At 41.4% G+C, this 18,819-nt stretch overlaps 1 protein-coding gene across 1 annotated transcript in view; it reads left to right on the top strand.

The window, feature by feature from the left end:
- Window positions 1-18,819, top strand: part of PAWR (pro-apoptotic WT1 regulator) — a 58,991-nt gene that overhangs the window by 30,450 nt on the left and 9,722 nt on the right. Inside the window, exons 3-4 of the mRNA XM_077934752.1 lie at window positions 6,947-7,075; window positions 11,968-12,002. Coding sequence (XP_077790878.1) covers window positions 6,947-7,075; window positions 11,968-12,002 — 164 coding nt within the window. The remainder of the gene's footprint in view (window positions 1-6,946; window positions 7,076-11,967; window positions 12,003-18,819) is intronic.

The following is an 18,819-nucleotide window of genomic DNA, read 5'->3' as shown; positions in this document are numbered from 1 at the left end:
AAGCACCATTCTATCCCCTGAGCAGATACTGAAATTCAAAATGGGTTGTATAATAGATCGGAATATATTTTTATTAATAAAAGACATTCTGCTCTTGTATTTTTACCTTCAGTTTATCCCAAGGGATAGGTGTAGTCAGTTTTCAATGGCACTGGCAAGATATGGTTTCAAAGTCTGGTTGAGAATTGTGTTCTTTGAGCCATGTGTTTTAATCATTCTTGATTTAGGCATCTGCTTTTTTGTTCCTGCTGCTCTTGTTTCCACAACTTGAGGATTAGAAGGAAGTATAATTACTGTAATCTCAAGTTTTTATTTCAGTGCTAAGGAATTTAATCAATTCTCTATACAGTGGTACCTTGGGTTAAGTACTTAATCCGTTCCGGAGGCCCGTACTTAACCTGAAACTGTTCTTAACCTGAAGCACCACTTTAGGTAATGGGGCCTCCTGCTGCTGCCGCACCACCGGAGCACGATTTCTGTTCTCATCCTGAAGCAAAGTTCTTAACCTGAAGCACTATTTCTGGGTTAGCGGAGTCTGTAACCTGAAGCGTATGCAACCTGAAGCGTATGTAACCCGGGGTACCACTGTATTAAGCTCAGATGTGTAACTGTGTAAGTATCCTTTTAAATAAATGGTTGTATCGGAGTCAGCATATTTGGAATTGTTGTTAATAGGCTATTGAATCCAGCAGCTTTTTAAAAATGCAAAATCACAGGAAGATTATTCGAGCAGTGTGTGTGTGCTCTCTCTCTCTCTCTCTCTCTCTCTCACACACACACACACACATACATACATACATACATGCTTGTGTGTGTATATAAATATATATGTATCTCCACACACATAATAAACACACACAAACATACCTTGCTGATAGAGAAGCAATGTATAGAAGCTGAGAAAATAATGGGGAAAAAATTAAGTGTAATTTACCCCTTAAATCTTGGACACTCTGAAACATTTAAAGACGTTAAAACCCTGAAATTCCATGGATTAGTTCAGCCATAATAGAAAACTATGGTTGTCCAGTATGAGAACAAGGTGTGGCCAAACTTGCGCTTCCACATTTCCCCCTTCTACCTCTTATTTCATGTATCACAGAAGATCAACATCCCTCCAGATTTCCTTGAACTACAACTTCTATCATCCCTGGGCATTGGCTGTGTTGGGTGGGGCTGATGGGAGCTGGAGTTCAACAACATTTGGAGAACACAATGTTAATTACCATTGCTTAAGCTATGCTGAATACTGCTGAATTGTCTCCAACCATAGTTTAACAAAACAGTTCCCAAAGTTCAGGAAATCATGGGAAACTGGTTGGTATAGAATCAAAACCTGCTCCTCACAGATGTGAGAAAAGGGGGCGCTCACAAACTTGAAGCTGTTCTGCAGTGAGTGCTGACTTCAGCAGAGACAAACCAAGATTACCCTGGACAGCTCCATGCAGGGCTCAGGAGTTCATGAGAACAAAACTCAGATATTGCTTCAGCAACAGTCAGCCTCCAAATGAGCTTTACATGACTCAGTAGCTATCTCCACGTTTGCTGAGAGAAGCCTCTTATTTAAAGGACCCCAGCTTGATGTATCAGTTATTGACTGTGACAGAGTAGAGGAGACTGGTTGTACTAGAACTTCTGAGTTGGAGTTGTCACAGGAGGGCCACACAACATTGTCATGCTGGATGGATACTGGCACCATGGGCTCTTCTGGAAGAAGTTGGTTAGGTGCTTCTGGGGCTGGCACTGAGGGCAATTCCCTCTCCTACTCTGAATCTCCAACCTCATCTCCTGATGAAAAAGAGCTTGACACCAGGGGCATGATGAGGGGAAACTGAGGTTCCTCATTACTTCTGCATTGTGCCCATGTGACTCAAAGCCTCTGATATGGAATGCAGGGGCTTTCATGAGGTCTGTTTTGTAAGATGGGTTACTGGTGCTAATAGTAATGGGCTACAGCTCTCCTGAACAAAGCATCTATGCTAGAATGTGCACAGGGCTGACTGAGCATAATTATCTCGACTGCTTCATTTTCTGCCTCTCACCAAGCAACAGAACAGCTCTCCTAGAGGTTTCTCAATATGCAAGTGGCTCAGAGGATCTAACATGGATGGCACTTCTTAGTTTTCCAGTAGCCACTTTAGGATGCTGCCTCCATGATGCTTCTCTTCAGTGATTATAGCCTTGGGGAGCAACATGTGTGTGGCATGGTGTTTCCCACCAACCTATCCTTTTAGGTCTCTAGGTTCCAGGGATGCTTGATAGCTGAAGCCACCGGTGACCAGAATGTCATCAGTTCTCAGAAACAGATTTAAGTGTCATTGTAATTTTTGTGACCTTGGTGTTGGTGTACAAGGAACAATAATTGTCTTGAAGAATCTGTGGGGATGGCCCTTGATCTTAGAACAGCTTTGTTATTCCAGGCTAGAACATGAGAATTCATACCAATGCAGGCAGCTTGTTAATCATTCTGTAACTGTGAGATGTGGTTTAGCAAACAGTCCTCTTCATTGAAGACACCCGACTGCTAGTGTGTTATTTAAAAACACTGTCACGAAGAAATGTGTGGACAGAGGTCATTGGAAACATTTGGGTTGGGGCAGAAGCAGCCACAAAGGTGTAGTCTGCTCATATAGTCTGCTCAAACTGCTTCTGTTTACTGTGGATGATCTCTCTTGGTGAGATTTTTTGGGATGTCTTTTAAAAATTAACTTATTTTAAAAACTAACTTCCTTTTCCTACATTCACATTCTCCAACACCCAGGGAGTTATATGTACTTTCTGGTTACCACTCACCTTATAAATGAGTTTCTTTGCCGAAAGAAGGTGTGTTCTACGGTTTGGCACAATTTGGTATGGCTGCTGTTCTGCCTTTATCAATATTTCTTCTTCCCCTGACTCCCGTGTGCTTATTTTTTAAGGCCAAGTTTGTTCAATGTGACCCCAAATCATAGACCTCTTGCATTTCTCAGACTTTTGCTTTCTGTTTTCTGCCAACGTAGCTTTATCTTCAGATGGCTTCACAATCTGAACACTTCTTGCCTATGAAGCTTTTCGGGGTTTTTATTCTGTGATTATTTAAAATGCTGTGTTAATAATCAGTTTTAAGGTCTAGTCTCAATGTTTTCATTTCCCCAGTGCATTAACATACATTCCTTGTATTAATCTTTGCTTACTTAAGAAGTCTAATGTGTGGTTAGTGTTTCTTGTGAAGAAATCTAGCTTTTAAAGACCAGGAGACTGTTTCTAAATTTTGAACTGCATTCCTAATTCTGGAAAGTCTCTTTGTTCATCAAGCTTCTGTGACAGCACAGAAATCCAGACAATACCTAGAGAAAATAATAGGTTTGCAGCAATCCAAGAGTTATGTGTTTATCTTTCAAGTTACCTTGAGCTAGTTTTGGAAAATTTGGAAAACATACATACGTTATACTTTTCACTTTCTTAAACTACTCTGAAATTTTGCAACTGTGTATGATTAGCACCAACACCAGAGCTCTACAGACAGCAGTGCAATATCGCAGATAAGTCACTTGCAACATAATGGTGTTTTGTGTTTTAGCATCATAAACCACTCTGATATTTTATGATATGGTGGTATAGAAATATTTTAATAAATAAATGAACTACTGTTTGTTTTAAAGAAGGTTATGCAGCATACCCGTTGATTTTCCTTATTTAAAGCCATAAAATCTACAGAATCCAGATGCTTCTTTAAAAAGAAAAACCTCTCTTCATCTCACTTGAGTTTATATAATGTAAATTGAAGTTAGATGGGATGTCCTTTCTAAATCTTCAGATTGTACACAAAGTTGTCTGACTAATATAAAGGGACAAAAAACAAAGTTGCTTCTCATTTTCCATGTCTGTCGCCACTTGCTCCATCAACATACTTTATTGCAATTTTAAGATCTGTATATTCATTGTCATAATCAAAGCCAGCTTTCCATAGTCAAAGGAGGCATTTACTCTGGGTGAAGGCTGTTGAGTCAGACCTTGCTAAGAAGCTTTCCGACTTTTTAGAAATATATTTGCTGAAAAATACATTTGGGGAAGAAAAATGGCCACAGGGTGAAAAATCTCCCTTAAAACTATGACCTGCCAGGACTAGTGATGGCTTCATTTGGCTTCAGATGTGCCCTGAAGCACTTCTGAATTTTAAGTGTAGTCTGACTATTTTCTCATCTGGCCCAGGATTTTCTAGCCCTGCTACCAGAAGATGCTAGTAATTGAGCCTAGAGCCTGTTATGCATGCTAAGCCATTGGTACTCTGGGAATGGAAGCAATCCAAAAGCCTTAGAATGATGGAAACGACTTTGGCATATGGGATGGGAGGAAGGAGTGTTCCTAGAAATGAGGTGTGTAAACTGGAAAATAGTATCAAGGATCTGAGTCCAGGTTGAGTTAGGGAGGGGTAGCACCTCTGACAGGTGGCGCTGTGGGTAAAACCTCAGCGCCTAGGGCTTGCCGATCGCATGGTCGGCGGTTCGAATCCCTGCGGCAGGGTGAGCTCCCATCGTTCGGTCCCAGCTCCTGCCCACCTAGCAGTTTGAAAGCACTCTTAAGTGCAAGTAGATAAATAGGTACCGCTTTCTAGCGGGAAGGTAAACAGCGTTTCTGTGTGCTGCGCTGGTGCCAGCTCGCCAGAGCAGCTTCGTCACGCTGGCCACGTGACCCGGAAGTGTCTCTGGACAGCGCTGGCCCTCGGCCTCTTAAGTGAGATGGGCGCACAACCCTAGAGCCGGACACGACTGGCCCGTACGGGCAGGGGTACCTTTACCTTTACCTTTAGCACCTCTGACGGGTTGTGAATTAAGTCCCAGCAGTTGTGGGCATAAGTGCTTTAGCTTGGAAGGTTTCAAGTGAAATTACTTGCTAGATCAGGGGTAGGCAACCTAAGGCTCATGGGCCACAAGCAGCCTATGGTGGTCTTTTAACTGGCCCACAAGCCGCCCCCGAACCAACCCACGCACTCAGGAATCCCCGCCCACTGCGCTAAACCAGCGCGGCACAGGGACTCACTTCCATGGCGCCAGAAATCACATCTGCGCATGCATAGACACCGAAAATCATGTCTGCGCAGATGCCGGAAATCGTGGGCCCGTGTGTGAGCGGGCGCATGCACACAATCCAGCCCACGGAGGGATCTTCACTGGAGTGAACCGGCCCAGACAAGGTAAACCTTGCTGACCCCTGTGTTAGAATGTGAGCAAGTGGAGTGAATGTGCAAGGTTGCAGTTAAAAGGGAATGAGAGTGGAGAAGGGTGTTGCAGTTTTGCTTTTCGTTCCTTCAAAAATGCCTTGGTGCCTGCACTTTCTGCTCCCTGCCAGTCATTCTCTTCTCTCCATTTATCTGGGGGAGGGAACACAGTTGCTCCTTTGCCAACCCACACTTCCTTCCAGTTGTGCCTCATTCTTTATGTTGTGGGAGGAAGAGTTGTTTACAGGCAGATTGTGAGGCAATCAGCAGGGAAATTATTTCTCCACTCCTATGTTGAGGTTTCTATAGCTCTGTTGAGATTGCCCTCCCCATTCACCTCTTTTCCTACAGCTGCTGGGGAAAGCAGGCATGCTTTTGTATCGAATGAACTTGTTCCATTAGCCCAAAGACTTTCATGTGTGCAAAGGGAGTTTCTCTACCTCTCCTCTCCCCACATACCCCATCAACTCTGCTGCAGAAGGTTGCGGGGGGGGCCCAAAATAGATTTGGGAGGGGCACAGTGAGAGGAGTTGGAGAGGAAGTCACATTGTGCAAGTGTAAGTCCTTGTACTAATGGGATGACTTTGATGGATACAACCCACTGTGTGTGAGAGAGATAATAAGCATTAAAATAATCCTATTGTTTATCTCTACTTACGAAAGTGTACTATTATGAGTCAGTCCTGCAAGTGACTCAAACATGTGGATACTGTTGTCTGACAGTAACTTTTTCACAGTGAGGAAGGCGCTTGCCTTACCAAATGATTCTTCTCTTTCTTTCTTTCCTCCATCCTCCTGACAATTATAGAATTTGCCCAATGATCATTTACTTTGCCTTTTCTTTGTAAATTACTTTTAAGTAGCACTAGTGGTGTTCTGCATCTTGAAGCACATCATGAGAAGTTTTGTTTACCAGAGGGAAGGTTAGTCTCCGGCCATTTGAAGGCTAGATTTGGACCACAAGCCACTATCGTTTCTTTACACAAATCTTCACACCCCTGCCAAAATTTCAGTATGAAGACTAAATTATCTATCTGAGCTTTCAGCTGTCCCTCTGAATTTTCCATCTGTTTTGCTTCATTTTATACTTGCAGACTTAAAAGAAATGCTGATGAAAAATGCGAGAGTTCTAATAGCAAAGTTCTATGGTCTCTTTGCTTGAACAATTGCTTTTTGTTTCATAACTTGTATCCTGTGAAGAACATACGAAGCTGCCTCATGTAGAGTCTTGATCATTATTCTGTCTAGCCAGATGTAATATAGCCCACTGCATCTTACACTTAACCCAGGAGCGGGTACCTTGTGGTCTTCCATATGTTGTTGAGCTGCAGCTCCCAAGCCCCCCAGACCATTAGCCATGTTTGACTGGAGGAAATGGGACTTGAAGTCCAACAACATCTGGAAAGGGTCAAAGGTTTCCTGTTCCTCTCTGATTTAACTTAACAAAGAAGAACATAAGAAGAGCCTGCTGGCCAATGGCTTATCTAGTCCAGCATCCTGTTCTCACAGTGGCCATCAGATACCTGTGGGAAACCCATAAGCAGGATTTGCGCACAAGAGCACTCAACCCTCCTGTAGCTTCCAGCAACTGGTATTTAGAAACATCACCTCCAGCTGTGGAAGCATTGAGGCTAGTGGCCTTTGATCTTGACCAACAAATTCATGCCTTGTATGTACTACTACGAATGGTCATGCAGCAACAACAACCACAACCACCAAACCATAACCATTAATGTGTTTTGTTTGTAGAGCTTGGACGAATATGATGATGATGAAGCAGGACAAAAGGAGCGTAAAAGGGAAGATGCAATCACACAACAGAACACAGCGCAGAATGAATCAGCCAGTGCAGACCCAAGTGCCTCATACATATTACAGGTGAGGAGTTTCAACACTGTTTTCTTTGAACTTCAAGAGATTCAGCACACCACTACTTCTGCCTCTGTAAGAGTTGGGTAAATGTGTTTGCCAAACTTGGTACCTCAGCTTTGTGAAGTAAGTAACTTCCAGTACCTAACTTTATTTTAATGTTCAGTTTAATGCTTATTGTGAACACACACTGGTTCTTCTGACTAAACATCTATACCAAGCGTCAGCAATGTAGATCTGCCCACAGGGGCCTTCCCTGGTACCCACGAGGTCTGCTCTGCCCCCCCCCCCCACTGAAATTAGGCTTGAATGCAGCCAGTAGTATAGGTTGTGGTGTGCACTTAGTTTCAGTGTGGGTTTGTGGTGCCCACAAGAGGCTCCCAAAGGTTAAAAAACCCTTGTCTATATGATAGGCATTGTCACCATTACATTGTTTGACTGTCGGGCCAATAAGGATATGTATTATTACAATTGGAAGTTTTAATTGACAAGGGCAAGTATTCAATACATCAGTCCTCATGCTAACTGGCAAGGGCAAATTTTAAAAGACGGGGCTGAAAGTTAAGTGGTTGTTTTGTTTCTTGAGGTAGGGTATCTGCTGCAATATGCAGTGATATGGTCTTTCAACATAAGGAAGGTGAAAATGTTTCCTTAAAACAGAATTGATCTCACACTTCTTTCAGCATCCCAGGTAATAAAATTGTTTCTTGGTCATGGATACTTAAGATGAGACTTCTGCATTGCAGGGGGTTGGACTAGATGACCCTTGAGGTCCCTTCCAACTCTACAATTCTAGGATTCCAGTGACATTTATGGAAAGAAAATATACAGTCCTCTGCAGCCACGTGTGACTCTGCTGCACAACGAACAATGTTGGATAGGCTGCTGGGGAGAATGGCCTGAAATTAGGTGGAGGCTCACCTGATTTTTGTCAGTTCCACTATGTTGCATATTGTTTAGGAGGGCCCCTCAACTATCCACAGGCTATTCAGTGGCTATGGATAACTGCAAGGGAAAGGAAGAGTCAGGAAATTTTCCATCCGATTTTTCCATTCATTTATCTGCACAAAAGTAGATTTAGTTTATTAAGACAATATGCAGAATAGTTCTGCATTTTAAAAACAGTTAATTTGCCCCAGCCTTTCAAAATACATACCATAAAGCATTTTTATTTGGATACTTGAAATTGCATTGTGTTCTACTCTTGCAATTCTTTCAATGTTTTTAGTGCTTTTTGAAAAAAGAATTGATTAGACTTTCAGATGTCATACATCTATAGCCATTTTCCATTTGGGGCTCTCTTGTTGACATTAGCATAATGGCATTTTAAAAACAGGCGTATGGTTGTGCTAACTGCATTCCTAAATCATTTCCTGTGGGTGGTAGCTCTGCCAGCCAGTAGCACCACAATGAAACACAGAAGGGGGGGGGGGGGCAGCAGTGATGTTTGTGTGTTTGCAGTTGTGCATTTCTATCACTATCATGGTTGCTAGAGTAGATTCTGGACGCCTCCTTTATTCAGGGAGTCAGTTTGAATACTGGAACGAACCTTAGTCATCAGCACTGACTTTCAAATAACATTTCAGTCTGAAAATTATTTGTTAAAAACAGGCTATAAATTAAGGGCTGCAACAACAAAACCCTGGTATGGTGGCATGTTGACTCCCTCCTATCCACAATGAATCATTAACATAAATGTCCATCTTAGGGAGGACTTTTATGTATTTGGAGTTTGCAAAAGATTCTATATGCTATCTTCAAGATCTGGAAAGCAGCAGGCAGGTTAGAGAACTACCACTTTGAAGTCTGCTGTCAATTTCAGAATGGTCTGTAGACAAATGGTTGAAGAGGTGGCAGCCCTTGCAGTGTCTTTAGTTTTTAAATTAATTTATTCCTATTTGTGCTCTGCTACATGGCTCCATAGAGCCCTCAGGGTGACTTACAAGTAAAGCAAAACAAGCAAACAGGCCAACAGTGATGAAACAGGAAAAAAACCAACCGAGCTAACCAACTATACAATAAATGAAACAGCCTAAAAGCAGCACTAAAATATTTCTTTTTTCCATCCCTGCCCTTCTGTGTCTGGTAGATAATTAATAATAAACATCAAGTCATGTTCCCAAAAATTTAATTTTTTTATAAATATAAAATGGAGCTGGCTTGCCCCTGAACAATAAACTAGTATTTTTCTTTTGATAAAGGATGGCAAACAGATCCTGGAGCACCGTTGTCACCAGCCTAATTTTGGTCTTGCTTCCAGAAATAAGTAATTTTCATTTCAAAGTTGTCATTTTGCCTGTAGATTAAAATGACTTCATCTTTTCAGCACTAATCCCTTTTAGACAATTGTTAAAGTTTGGGTAAGACTGCTGCAAGAATCTTTAATGAGCTTACAAGGAAAGACTTCTTGAGCAATTTAAAGGTGTTCTTGCTCCACCGTCAGAGGCAGAATACCTCTGAGTAACAGTTGTTGGGAATCACAAGAAGACGTCCTGCTTGCTGGTGTCTCCAGTTGGCCACTGTGAATAGGATATTGGGCTAGATCAGGCATAGGCAAACTCAGCCCTCCAGATGTTTCGGGACTACAAATCCCATCATCCCTGACCGCTGGTCCTGTTAGCGATGGATCATGGGAGTTGTAGTCCAAAAACACCTGGAGCACCAAGTTTGCCTATGCCTGGGCTAGATTGACTTTTGGCCTTGTGAAACAGGACTTTCCCTCTGTTCTTGTGTTCTTATTATGATCCCTCTAGCTCAGTATTTCCTCTAGTGACTGATAAGAGGGGGAGGCCCTATTGATGGTGCAGGGTGAATCTTGATAGGGCATTCTCAGTTGTAGTTCCCTGTTTGTGGAATGCCCTCCCTGGGGAGGTGTGTCTGTCTCCCTAAGCACAAACTTTTCAGGACAAAAAGCTTGAAAACGTTCCTGTTTACTCATACATTTGATGGCTGAAAGATACTGACTGGAATCCAGTGTCACATTGCAGTTTAACAGATAGGATGACCCTGCCTCTCCTCCCCCATGTCCTGTTCTGTAGGTTCTCTCCACCGGCAGGTGTGGGGGAAGGAAAGGGGGGTGAAAGCAAGTACATAGGGCTTGCACTGACGGGATTCATTAGGTGAATCCTGCCCAATGTTTCTGCCATACTTGAATGATTTCTGACTGTTTATAAATGCTTTCAGGGGCTTGTAATTGTTTATAAGTGTTTTAAATCTGTGTCTATTTTTGCTTTTGTTTTTACTGTTTTACTATTTTGGTGTTTACAAGCCTGGGTTTCTTTGGGAGGAAGTGTGGGATAGAAATTTATAGAATAATAACAGACCTTCTCAAAAGGAAAATGTTACAAAATTCAATCTGTCCTGTTCACTTAACTTTCAGTTTAGTCCCATTGCTCCACCTTCAGAATTCTGTTGAAATAATAATAAAAAGATTAAATTTTATCCTAAATTTTCATTTAAAATTCGAGTGAGTGAGCAAGCAAAAGAATGAGCTGCTGTATGCTGCCAGTAATAAAACATTCAGTAGAAATACTATTTATTCCACCAATGTGAAAGGCAATATGTATAACTATGTCATATCTTTAAGCCTCTAGTGACTATTTAATTGTCTGGGAATACAGAGGTTTGATGTATTAGTATGAGTTCCTGTTAGTAAACAGCACTGAAAGCCTTCCTGACACTAGTTTCCCTAGAGCTTTGTAGTGGCATGCTAATTGCCAAAAGTTCCTTCCAAACTAGCTGCAGCAAATTACAAAAGAGGGGGAAGTTTCCCATGATTTTATGTGTAGGCTTTTTTTTGTTATAACTAGTCAAAAAGGATGTTTGGGGGAATGTTGCAAGCATGAAATGTGTGTGTGATTAACCAACAGAAATCTTACATTGTATCTTAGCTATAGTGGTTAACAATTGGGTGCACTGCATGATCTCGTGCTGTGGAGTTAGCGGGACTTAAATTGGGTGGGCGTGGTGGTCTGTGTTATTGAATACATGTCTCCCCCCCAAAAAAAAATGGTTTTGCAATTTGTGAAATGAGAACAGACCTAAGACTTCTATACTTCTTTTAGGGCCAAAGTCATGGTCCTGTTGTTTAAGTTTGAGTCGGCTGAAATGCATTCTGCCATTACAATGAGAATTATACATTAATTCTAGCCTTCACCACAATGTCTTTTTTCTAGTCCCTAATTCTGTGTGCTCTCCTTTTCTCTGGTCATGAACATGCTAGTTCTGTGAAGGTTGCTACTAGAATATCCTTCCGCCTCCCCCACTGCCACAAGCTGCTTACGGATCTTTTAAAAGTGCTTTTTCGTGTTTTAAGTATAATTTTGTTGTTTTACCTTTTATGCATTTATTCTTACTCTCACCCCCGCACGTTTGTAGTGTTCATAACCTTCCTTTTTACAGTTCAAAAGAAAGGTGAGATATAAATTATAAAAGATATACCAACTTAACTCATTGCTGGCTTTTAAAATCCAGAAGCCATTTCTCATTAAGGAACCACTTGGAAGCTTCTGTTCTGAAACACAGTTTCAATTTGGGTAAAGCCAAAGCTAAGCTCAAGGTGAAGGCATAGCTGTATCTTGAATTTAAATGTGATGGTGCTTTATCATTTGTCACTGGCCACATTTGCATGCAATGCTAAGCCATAAAGTGTGTTTTGTTAAGCCATAATATACATGAGCTGTGTGCTTGTGTGTGCAGTCTGTCCTTGCCTTGCATGAGTGCTTTTATACATAATTACTAGTCCTACTAAACTCACTGATCAGTGAATTGCTTGTATAACTTTGGGTTTGACTGCCCTGTATTTTGATTTGATTTGCCCATTATTATGAACAAGCAATGCTTTAAATCAGCCATTTTGTATATTAAATTTGACTCTAATTGGTTTGTTTTTGTTTTCATAGGACACCTCTAGGACAATTTCAAACAGATACAAAAGGTAAGGGACTTACCAGTATATTTTAAAGTCAAATATTTATTGATTGCATTTATTTATATGTAACCTTACCACAGTGAACTGTGCCCAAAACAGCTTATATTGAACACACACTTACCAAAATACAAAGCATTTGGGTGGAGAGAAGTCTACTTACAAAACATATCAATAAATCCAAACAGGAGAAAAAATATTCAATTTAATAAACATTGAATAAATTCAGTATTACAAAAGAAAGTAAAGGTACCCCTGCCCGTACGGGCCAGTCTTGACAGACTCTAGGGTTGTGCGCCCATCTCACTCAAGAGGCCGGGGGCCAGCGCTGTCCGGAGACACTTCCGGGTCACGTGGCCAGCGTGACATCGCTGCTCTGGCGAGCCAGAGCCGCACACGGAACGCCGTTTACCTTCCCGCCAGTAAGCGGTCCCTATTTATCTACTTGCACCCGGGGGTGCTTTCGAACTGCTAGGTTGGCAGGCGCTGGGGCCAAACAACGGGAGCGTACCCCGCCGCGGGGATTCGAACCACCGACCTTTCGATCCGCAAGTCCTAGGCGCTGAGGCTTTTACCCACAGCGCCACCCGCGTCCCACAAAAGAAAGTGCCCACACTTAAATACCTAAGTACAGAGCAAAACAAAAATCAACTGCTGATGGAGGTCTTATTGCTTCTGAACTTACTGGTGAACCAGGGAATTAGCTAAGAGTTGAAAGATGGGGTAGGGAAAACATACCCTCCAGCATCCTGCTAATCAACATTGAGCTCTTCTGGGAGCTAGGTAACGAAAAACCAAGCATCTTTTGGTCTGGTGTGAGGCCGCTGACGCACAGCAGAGCTCCAGAACAAAAAATGGGACATTCCGGATCCAATCAGAAGACAGGATGGCTTGTGTATTGTGGGGATATCCTGCTCAATTTGTGATGGTTGAGCAGTATGAAAATGTGTATGGGTCTATGTTGTGAACCTTATCTCCCCCAAAGCCTAAATTGTGCCTCAGGAAATCTGCTAGAGGTGTCAGCTAGGCTTAAAAAAGAATGTAACGGGCAGTATTTATTGTTACAGTTGTTTCGCGATCGGCATTTTTAAATGACTTGACAGATAGCAGGCTTTTCATCAGTTGCCAGAGGAGTTGGTTTTATCTGTCGTAGCAACAGACTTCTGCAGCGTGAATCTTCGTACATCTTGTCAGTTACATTTGTTACAGAAAGTTGCAGATGTCGCGGTTATGTAACACTTCATTTTCGCTTTCAGCATCTAGAGAGCTTAAGGACCAAACTACATATTGTGTGGGCCTTCCATCTTCTTCTTCTGGTGTTGTTTTCACTTAACAGCAGCCACAGAGAATGTGGGAATTATATTGAAGTGCTGGGGGAGGGCATATTTTTTAACTCACTTCTCCATCAGCCCTGTTCTTGGTCTAAAGTCTTCCTCACATCCCCACCCACGTCAGAAAAGTTCTCATTTATTTCCTTTGCAGCTTCAGGGGGCAATTTAGTTTTGTTAACAGATCCAGGGTAGAAGGGATTAAACACAACTCTCAGTACCTCTGTATCCCTCCCCTCCCCGCATGCTGGTGCTTTTTAAAAGTGAAAACCAGTGCAGAGAAAAGCACTCAATAAAATGCTGTGTCTGTAAAAGAAAAAAAAAGAAAAAATTTCTGTGTCACAGTCTGCTTTGGGGGTTAACCCTTACATAAATGCAGATAGTATTTATAATATAATGCTTCCCCCTAGTTAAAGTGCATCTTCATTGTACTTTGGTTTTAGCATTAATTTTTGGAGTGGTCATATATCATCAGTATAATAGAATGTTCATTTGTTTCTCTTTTTATTTTATTATTTATTTTTTAAAATTTATACACCATTTGATTGGTAAAGTGGTTTACAAAAAGTATGTTTGTTAAAAGTATGTTCATAATACAGGGTGATAGTAAATGGAAACTCTATACTTCATTATGAATCACCCTGTATTACTACTACTATTAATTACATTTTTTTAAATCATAGTATGTGCACAATGGCCTAGTTTCCCCACCACATAGCAGTTTACCTGTCTCTAAGCACCCTCCATGTATATAGGTTCCTCCTAGATGGTTCTGTCTCCCAGGAGCTGATTAGAAATCTCTCCCAGTTCTCATCTTTCACTTCCATCTTCCTGGTTGAATGTAAGGTACCAGTCAAACCATTTCTCTGCAAGTATGTCTTGGACAGTCATGTCCCGAGTGTCAAAACTCTGGCTGGATACCCATATGCCCAGACCTGATTGGAGCATTTGCTTCCCACATCAGCACCCTTAGCCTCCCTCTTTAGGGAGTGAATAAATCCTTGTGAAAATTTGTAATTACCCAATGTGAGGGGTGATTCTTACTCCTCACTTGTGAGACTCTGCTTTAATATTGTTTAGCTTAGCTTACACAGAGAGCAAACTGCTTCTTTATGCTACCAATCTGCCTCCCCACAATCCCTTATATCTCCATACCAGGTCTCAGTAAAGCTTTTTAATTTGGATGCTGAGGTTTGACTGTGTAGCTTTGAACAATCCAAAGACTTTCCCCCTGTGTGCCAAGCTGCTGTTTAATACTACACACTTAGATCAAGAGGGGGTGGGGGAAAACAGTCTGAACTTGCACCATGGTTGCTGGTCATTGCCCACTCCTAGGTATCCTGCAGTTCTTGGAATTCCTCTTGGTCAAGAATTACAGTAAATTGAGAGGTGGTAGATGACATAAGTTTGAATGCCTTGATCTCAAGGCAACTGACCAATTTCCACAGTCAAAATGGCAGGCAATGAATGCCCCGCATAAAGTATACCATCGTTATATCGCATCCTTGAGATCTTGGCTGTATGTGAAAAATAGAGGTATTTGAGCATATGTACATAGGAAAGGCCAAAGGAGAAACTTCATAGGAAAGGCCAAAGGAGAAATTATGGTACCTATCAGGGTTTAAAATAACTGAAGGATTTACCATGGATCAGACAGGATTGGCTGGCTCAATTTACAGTAAACCAGATTAGAATTTCTTGGTATGCATGTTCTTTCTCTGCTTGTTAACTTTTTTCTAGGAATAAATGCAATAATTTCATTCTTATTTAAATAACTATATAGCCTTGAATTTTAATGATGCCAATTCCAAACAGAAAAATCATTATTTGAGTCCACAAAACAAGTGTGTGGACAGAAAAACTAAATCAGTTTTTCCAAAACTAAAATATTAGCTAAATATGGTTAGCCAAAACCATAAGTGTCCTTTCTGCCAGTGACTAAAACTGGAATTTTGTCTGCAATACACTTTCATTCCTGTATGTCCAGGACAGACTGCAGGTAAAAATGAACTGCTGACTTCACTTGTCCTGCATTGATGTCTTCTGAGTGTATTGCAGCCTTTTACTCAGTAGGATCAGGTTATCTGACCTGCCAATAAAATTCCGTGCAGACCTATACTCTGGCCTGGTCCCACAGTCTGAACAGCTTGTCTCTCAATACAAATTAAACTGCTACAGACCTCCTGCAAGAAGCATTGAACCTGCAGCCTGCTTCCCGGCTGCCAGCCATAGCATGCTAGCTTTTCCTCTAGTGAATCCTTTCTCCTAGACATGATGGCTTGAATTCTGAGATCCCATGACTGAAACTCAACTCATGGAATGCTCCTACAAAAAGCTTATCTATATGCAGGTATCTAACCAGGCCACTAACCAGGGGGGACGCGGGTGGCGCTGTGGGTAAAAGCCTCAGCGCCTAGGGCTTGCCGATCGAAAGGTCGGCGGTTCGAATCCCCGCGGCGGGATGCGCTCCCGTTGCTCGGTCCCAGCGCCTGCCAACCTAGCAGTTCGAAAGCACCCCCGGGTGCAAGTAGATAAATAGGGACCGCTTACTGGCGGGAAGGTAAACGGCGTTTCCGTGTGCTGCGCTGGCTCGCCAGATGCAGCTTTGTCACGCTGGCCACGTGACCCGGAAGTGTCTCCGGGCAGCGCTGGCCCCCGGCCTCTTGAGTGAGATGGGCGCACAACCCTAGAGTCTGTCAAGACTGGCCCGTACGGGCAGGGGTACCTTTACCTTTAACCAGGCCACTAGTGCAGATGAACCCCAGCCTGATACTAATAAGTTGGTAAATTTATAGCTAATAAATGGATTACCCTTGTTTATGTTCTAATCAGAAATTGGAAATAAACATTTTAAAAATTCCTTAAATGATTTAAGGGCTCTCTTGATTGTTCTATTGACTACATATTACCTACATTTCCAACTCTTGAATTTTTATATAGCTTTTGTATAAAGGTTTTAACCATTATCTTTCAAATCATAGATCAGTCACTAACAGCAGATCCAGTCTTGTCCTTGCTTTCAATAGAAAGCAATAGAAATCCCATAATATCTCATAAGACAGTGGTCTTTCTATTATTAGCAACAGGAAGAATGTCAATGGCCAGCCAGTGGCCATTGGTTGCCTCATACCCCTTAATAAATGCAGGGTCCTGGGTCTTGATGCAGGTAGCAAGCCTACCCATGTTATTGGGGAAGATCTAGTCTGTGTCTTGAGAATTCACAGATATTGATTAGTAGTAGTATCAAGTTACCAGTCCTAGTTTTCAGCTTTGCAAGTTTGTATTGAATTTACTATTTATTTTGTCTGTATACTCCTAACTGTCCTACTAGGCTAGCAGTAGCGTACATACAACTGAAGTGTTCCTTTCAATAATTAGCTAAAGCACAAAGTGTTGCACTTTTCCCTTTCTTGTTGAAATGCTGTCAGGTTCTTATCTAATGTCAGGACCTCTTGAGCTTTGCCTTGTCCATTTTGTGTGTGTGAAAGTTGAACATGTTTGCTTTTTCTTGACCAAATAAAGAAATTTTATAGGGAGAGTCAACCATAGTTTACCTTTGTGATTTGCTGTTTGTGTGTGTGTTGCACACATAGGCAAGGAGTCTTTCCTTAAACAATAAAAAATGGAAAGATCCCTTTAAAATACTCTTCCCCTCTCACTTTACTCTACTTACCACCCGGTCTAGGGACAATGTACTAATGGTGAATAGAATGTCCCAATTTTCTGAGGAATGTTGGAGGGTATACAAGGAGAAAGAGCAAGATAAACTGTGTGTTTGAATACTTTGACTGTGTGAAGTACACACTGTATAACAGTTTTTGGATTCTTTTCCACAGTATGAATGACACAAGTTTTAGGGGTTAAAATTACAAACATTATGTTTGTGTTGCAACATGCACATCCTGTTTTTAGATAGATTTTTTTAAAAGTCACGCTAGATCAAGCAGTGCCAAATATGGTAATAGAATTAAACTACAAAATTCCTTACAATTGTGTCATCATGGCTTGAAAGAATCTTTTATACTGCACTCTCTGTATTGTTACATCCATGGAACCAAGTTTATTGTGCCAAGTTAACTCATTGTCCCTAGATTTCCTTTTAGTGTAAAATAGTTTTCTGTTTAATACACACATGTGATTTCAGGTAAAAAATACCAAGCACCCTACTCACATACCTCAAGATTATGTAAGACTCCCCACCCCACCTGCAAAAAACACATGGTGTGTGTTTGTTTGATTAATAATAATAATAATGTTATTATTTATACCCTGCTCATCTGACTGGGTTCCCCCACTCTGATTAATTTTGCAGTCTACCAGATCTTGTTAAAAAGTCCTGGGAAGTCCAGCATTAATCTTTTAACTGGACATGTTGTTCAGTGGTGCACCAACTACCTAGTGGTTTGCTACCCAGTGATGGTGGGCAGAGGGAGGCAGAAATGGTCATCTGTAGCCCAGCGGACATCCACCTTCAAAATAGCTAGTGGAAATATGCTTCCTGAAACGACAAATCTGAATTTTAGAACCTGAGGAACATGACATGCACATGCAGCTCCAGCTTTAGTGAATGTTTGTTCAGATTAATTTGCACTGAATACAATCTGGGAATACTGAAATTTATGTTGCCTAGCTCTGATCTTTTTGAGTTTTAGGAATACAAGCATTTCCTACTGTAGGAGAGAAAATGGCAGACACCAATGTTGGTCTGTAGCTCCCAGTTAAGCCACCCTAATGATCTACTGTTCATCCTGGTCAGTGATATAAACTCTTGATGGTCAGCATTTCTTCACTTACAGATGCCCCCTAAGCTTTAATAACAGCCCACCTAATCAAAATATAAACTGGTTGCTTCTTTCCTAGGTAGTGTTTTACCCCTGCCCCCAATAGAAACATATAATGCATGCATGTGGACACACACACACTTTTTCTAAGAAGTCTGAGTAAAAATGGACCATCCAATTTCAGTAATAGTGAAATAGTAGAAATCATGGATCCAGTGCTTCAGAAAAAATAATACACTCCAGCTATCAGGAGTAAGGGAAACATCATCCAGCAATCTTCAAGCATATGTCCTCAGATGTTGTTCGACTACAGCTTCTATCACCCGTAGCCAGCTTAGTTAATGGCCAAGGATGAAAGAAGTCATAGCTGAACAAGATAGGGGAGAACACACATTTTCTACTTGAGCTTTAAGAGACCAAGGTGTACTACAAATGCGGCATAAATTAAATATATTTCATGGCTTTTATACTCCCCCCCCCAAAAAAAAAAACCATCAAAATTACTGATCCAATAAGCTCATTGCCCGAATCAGTTTTGCAGCAGTTGATTAAATAATATAGTATTATACTACTTATGTGACTCTTCCTTTTCCAATGATCCGTTTGAGAATATAAAATAGGGCTACTTTTTATATTTAAAAATCTGTCTTTTTCTTTCTTTTATTACCTGCCCTTCACCAGTAGGTCCTGGGCAAGGTTAAAACAATTTAAAGTTCA

This window comes from Podarcis muralis, chromosome 10, assembly GCF_964188315.1.
Source record: "Podarcis muralis chromosome 10, rPodMur119.hap1.1, whole genome shotgun sequence".
In the NCBI taxonomy this organism is placed as follows: Eukaryota; Metazoa; Chordata; class Lepidosauria; order Squamata; family Lacertidae; genus Podarcis; species Podarcis muralis.
The sequence above is the reverse complement of the archived record's forward strand: the minus strand, read 5'-3'. Positions and strand labels throughout refer to the sequence as shown.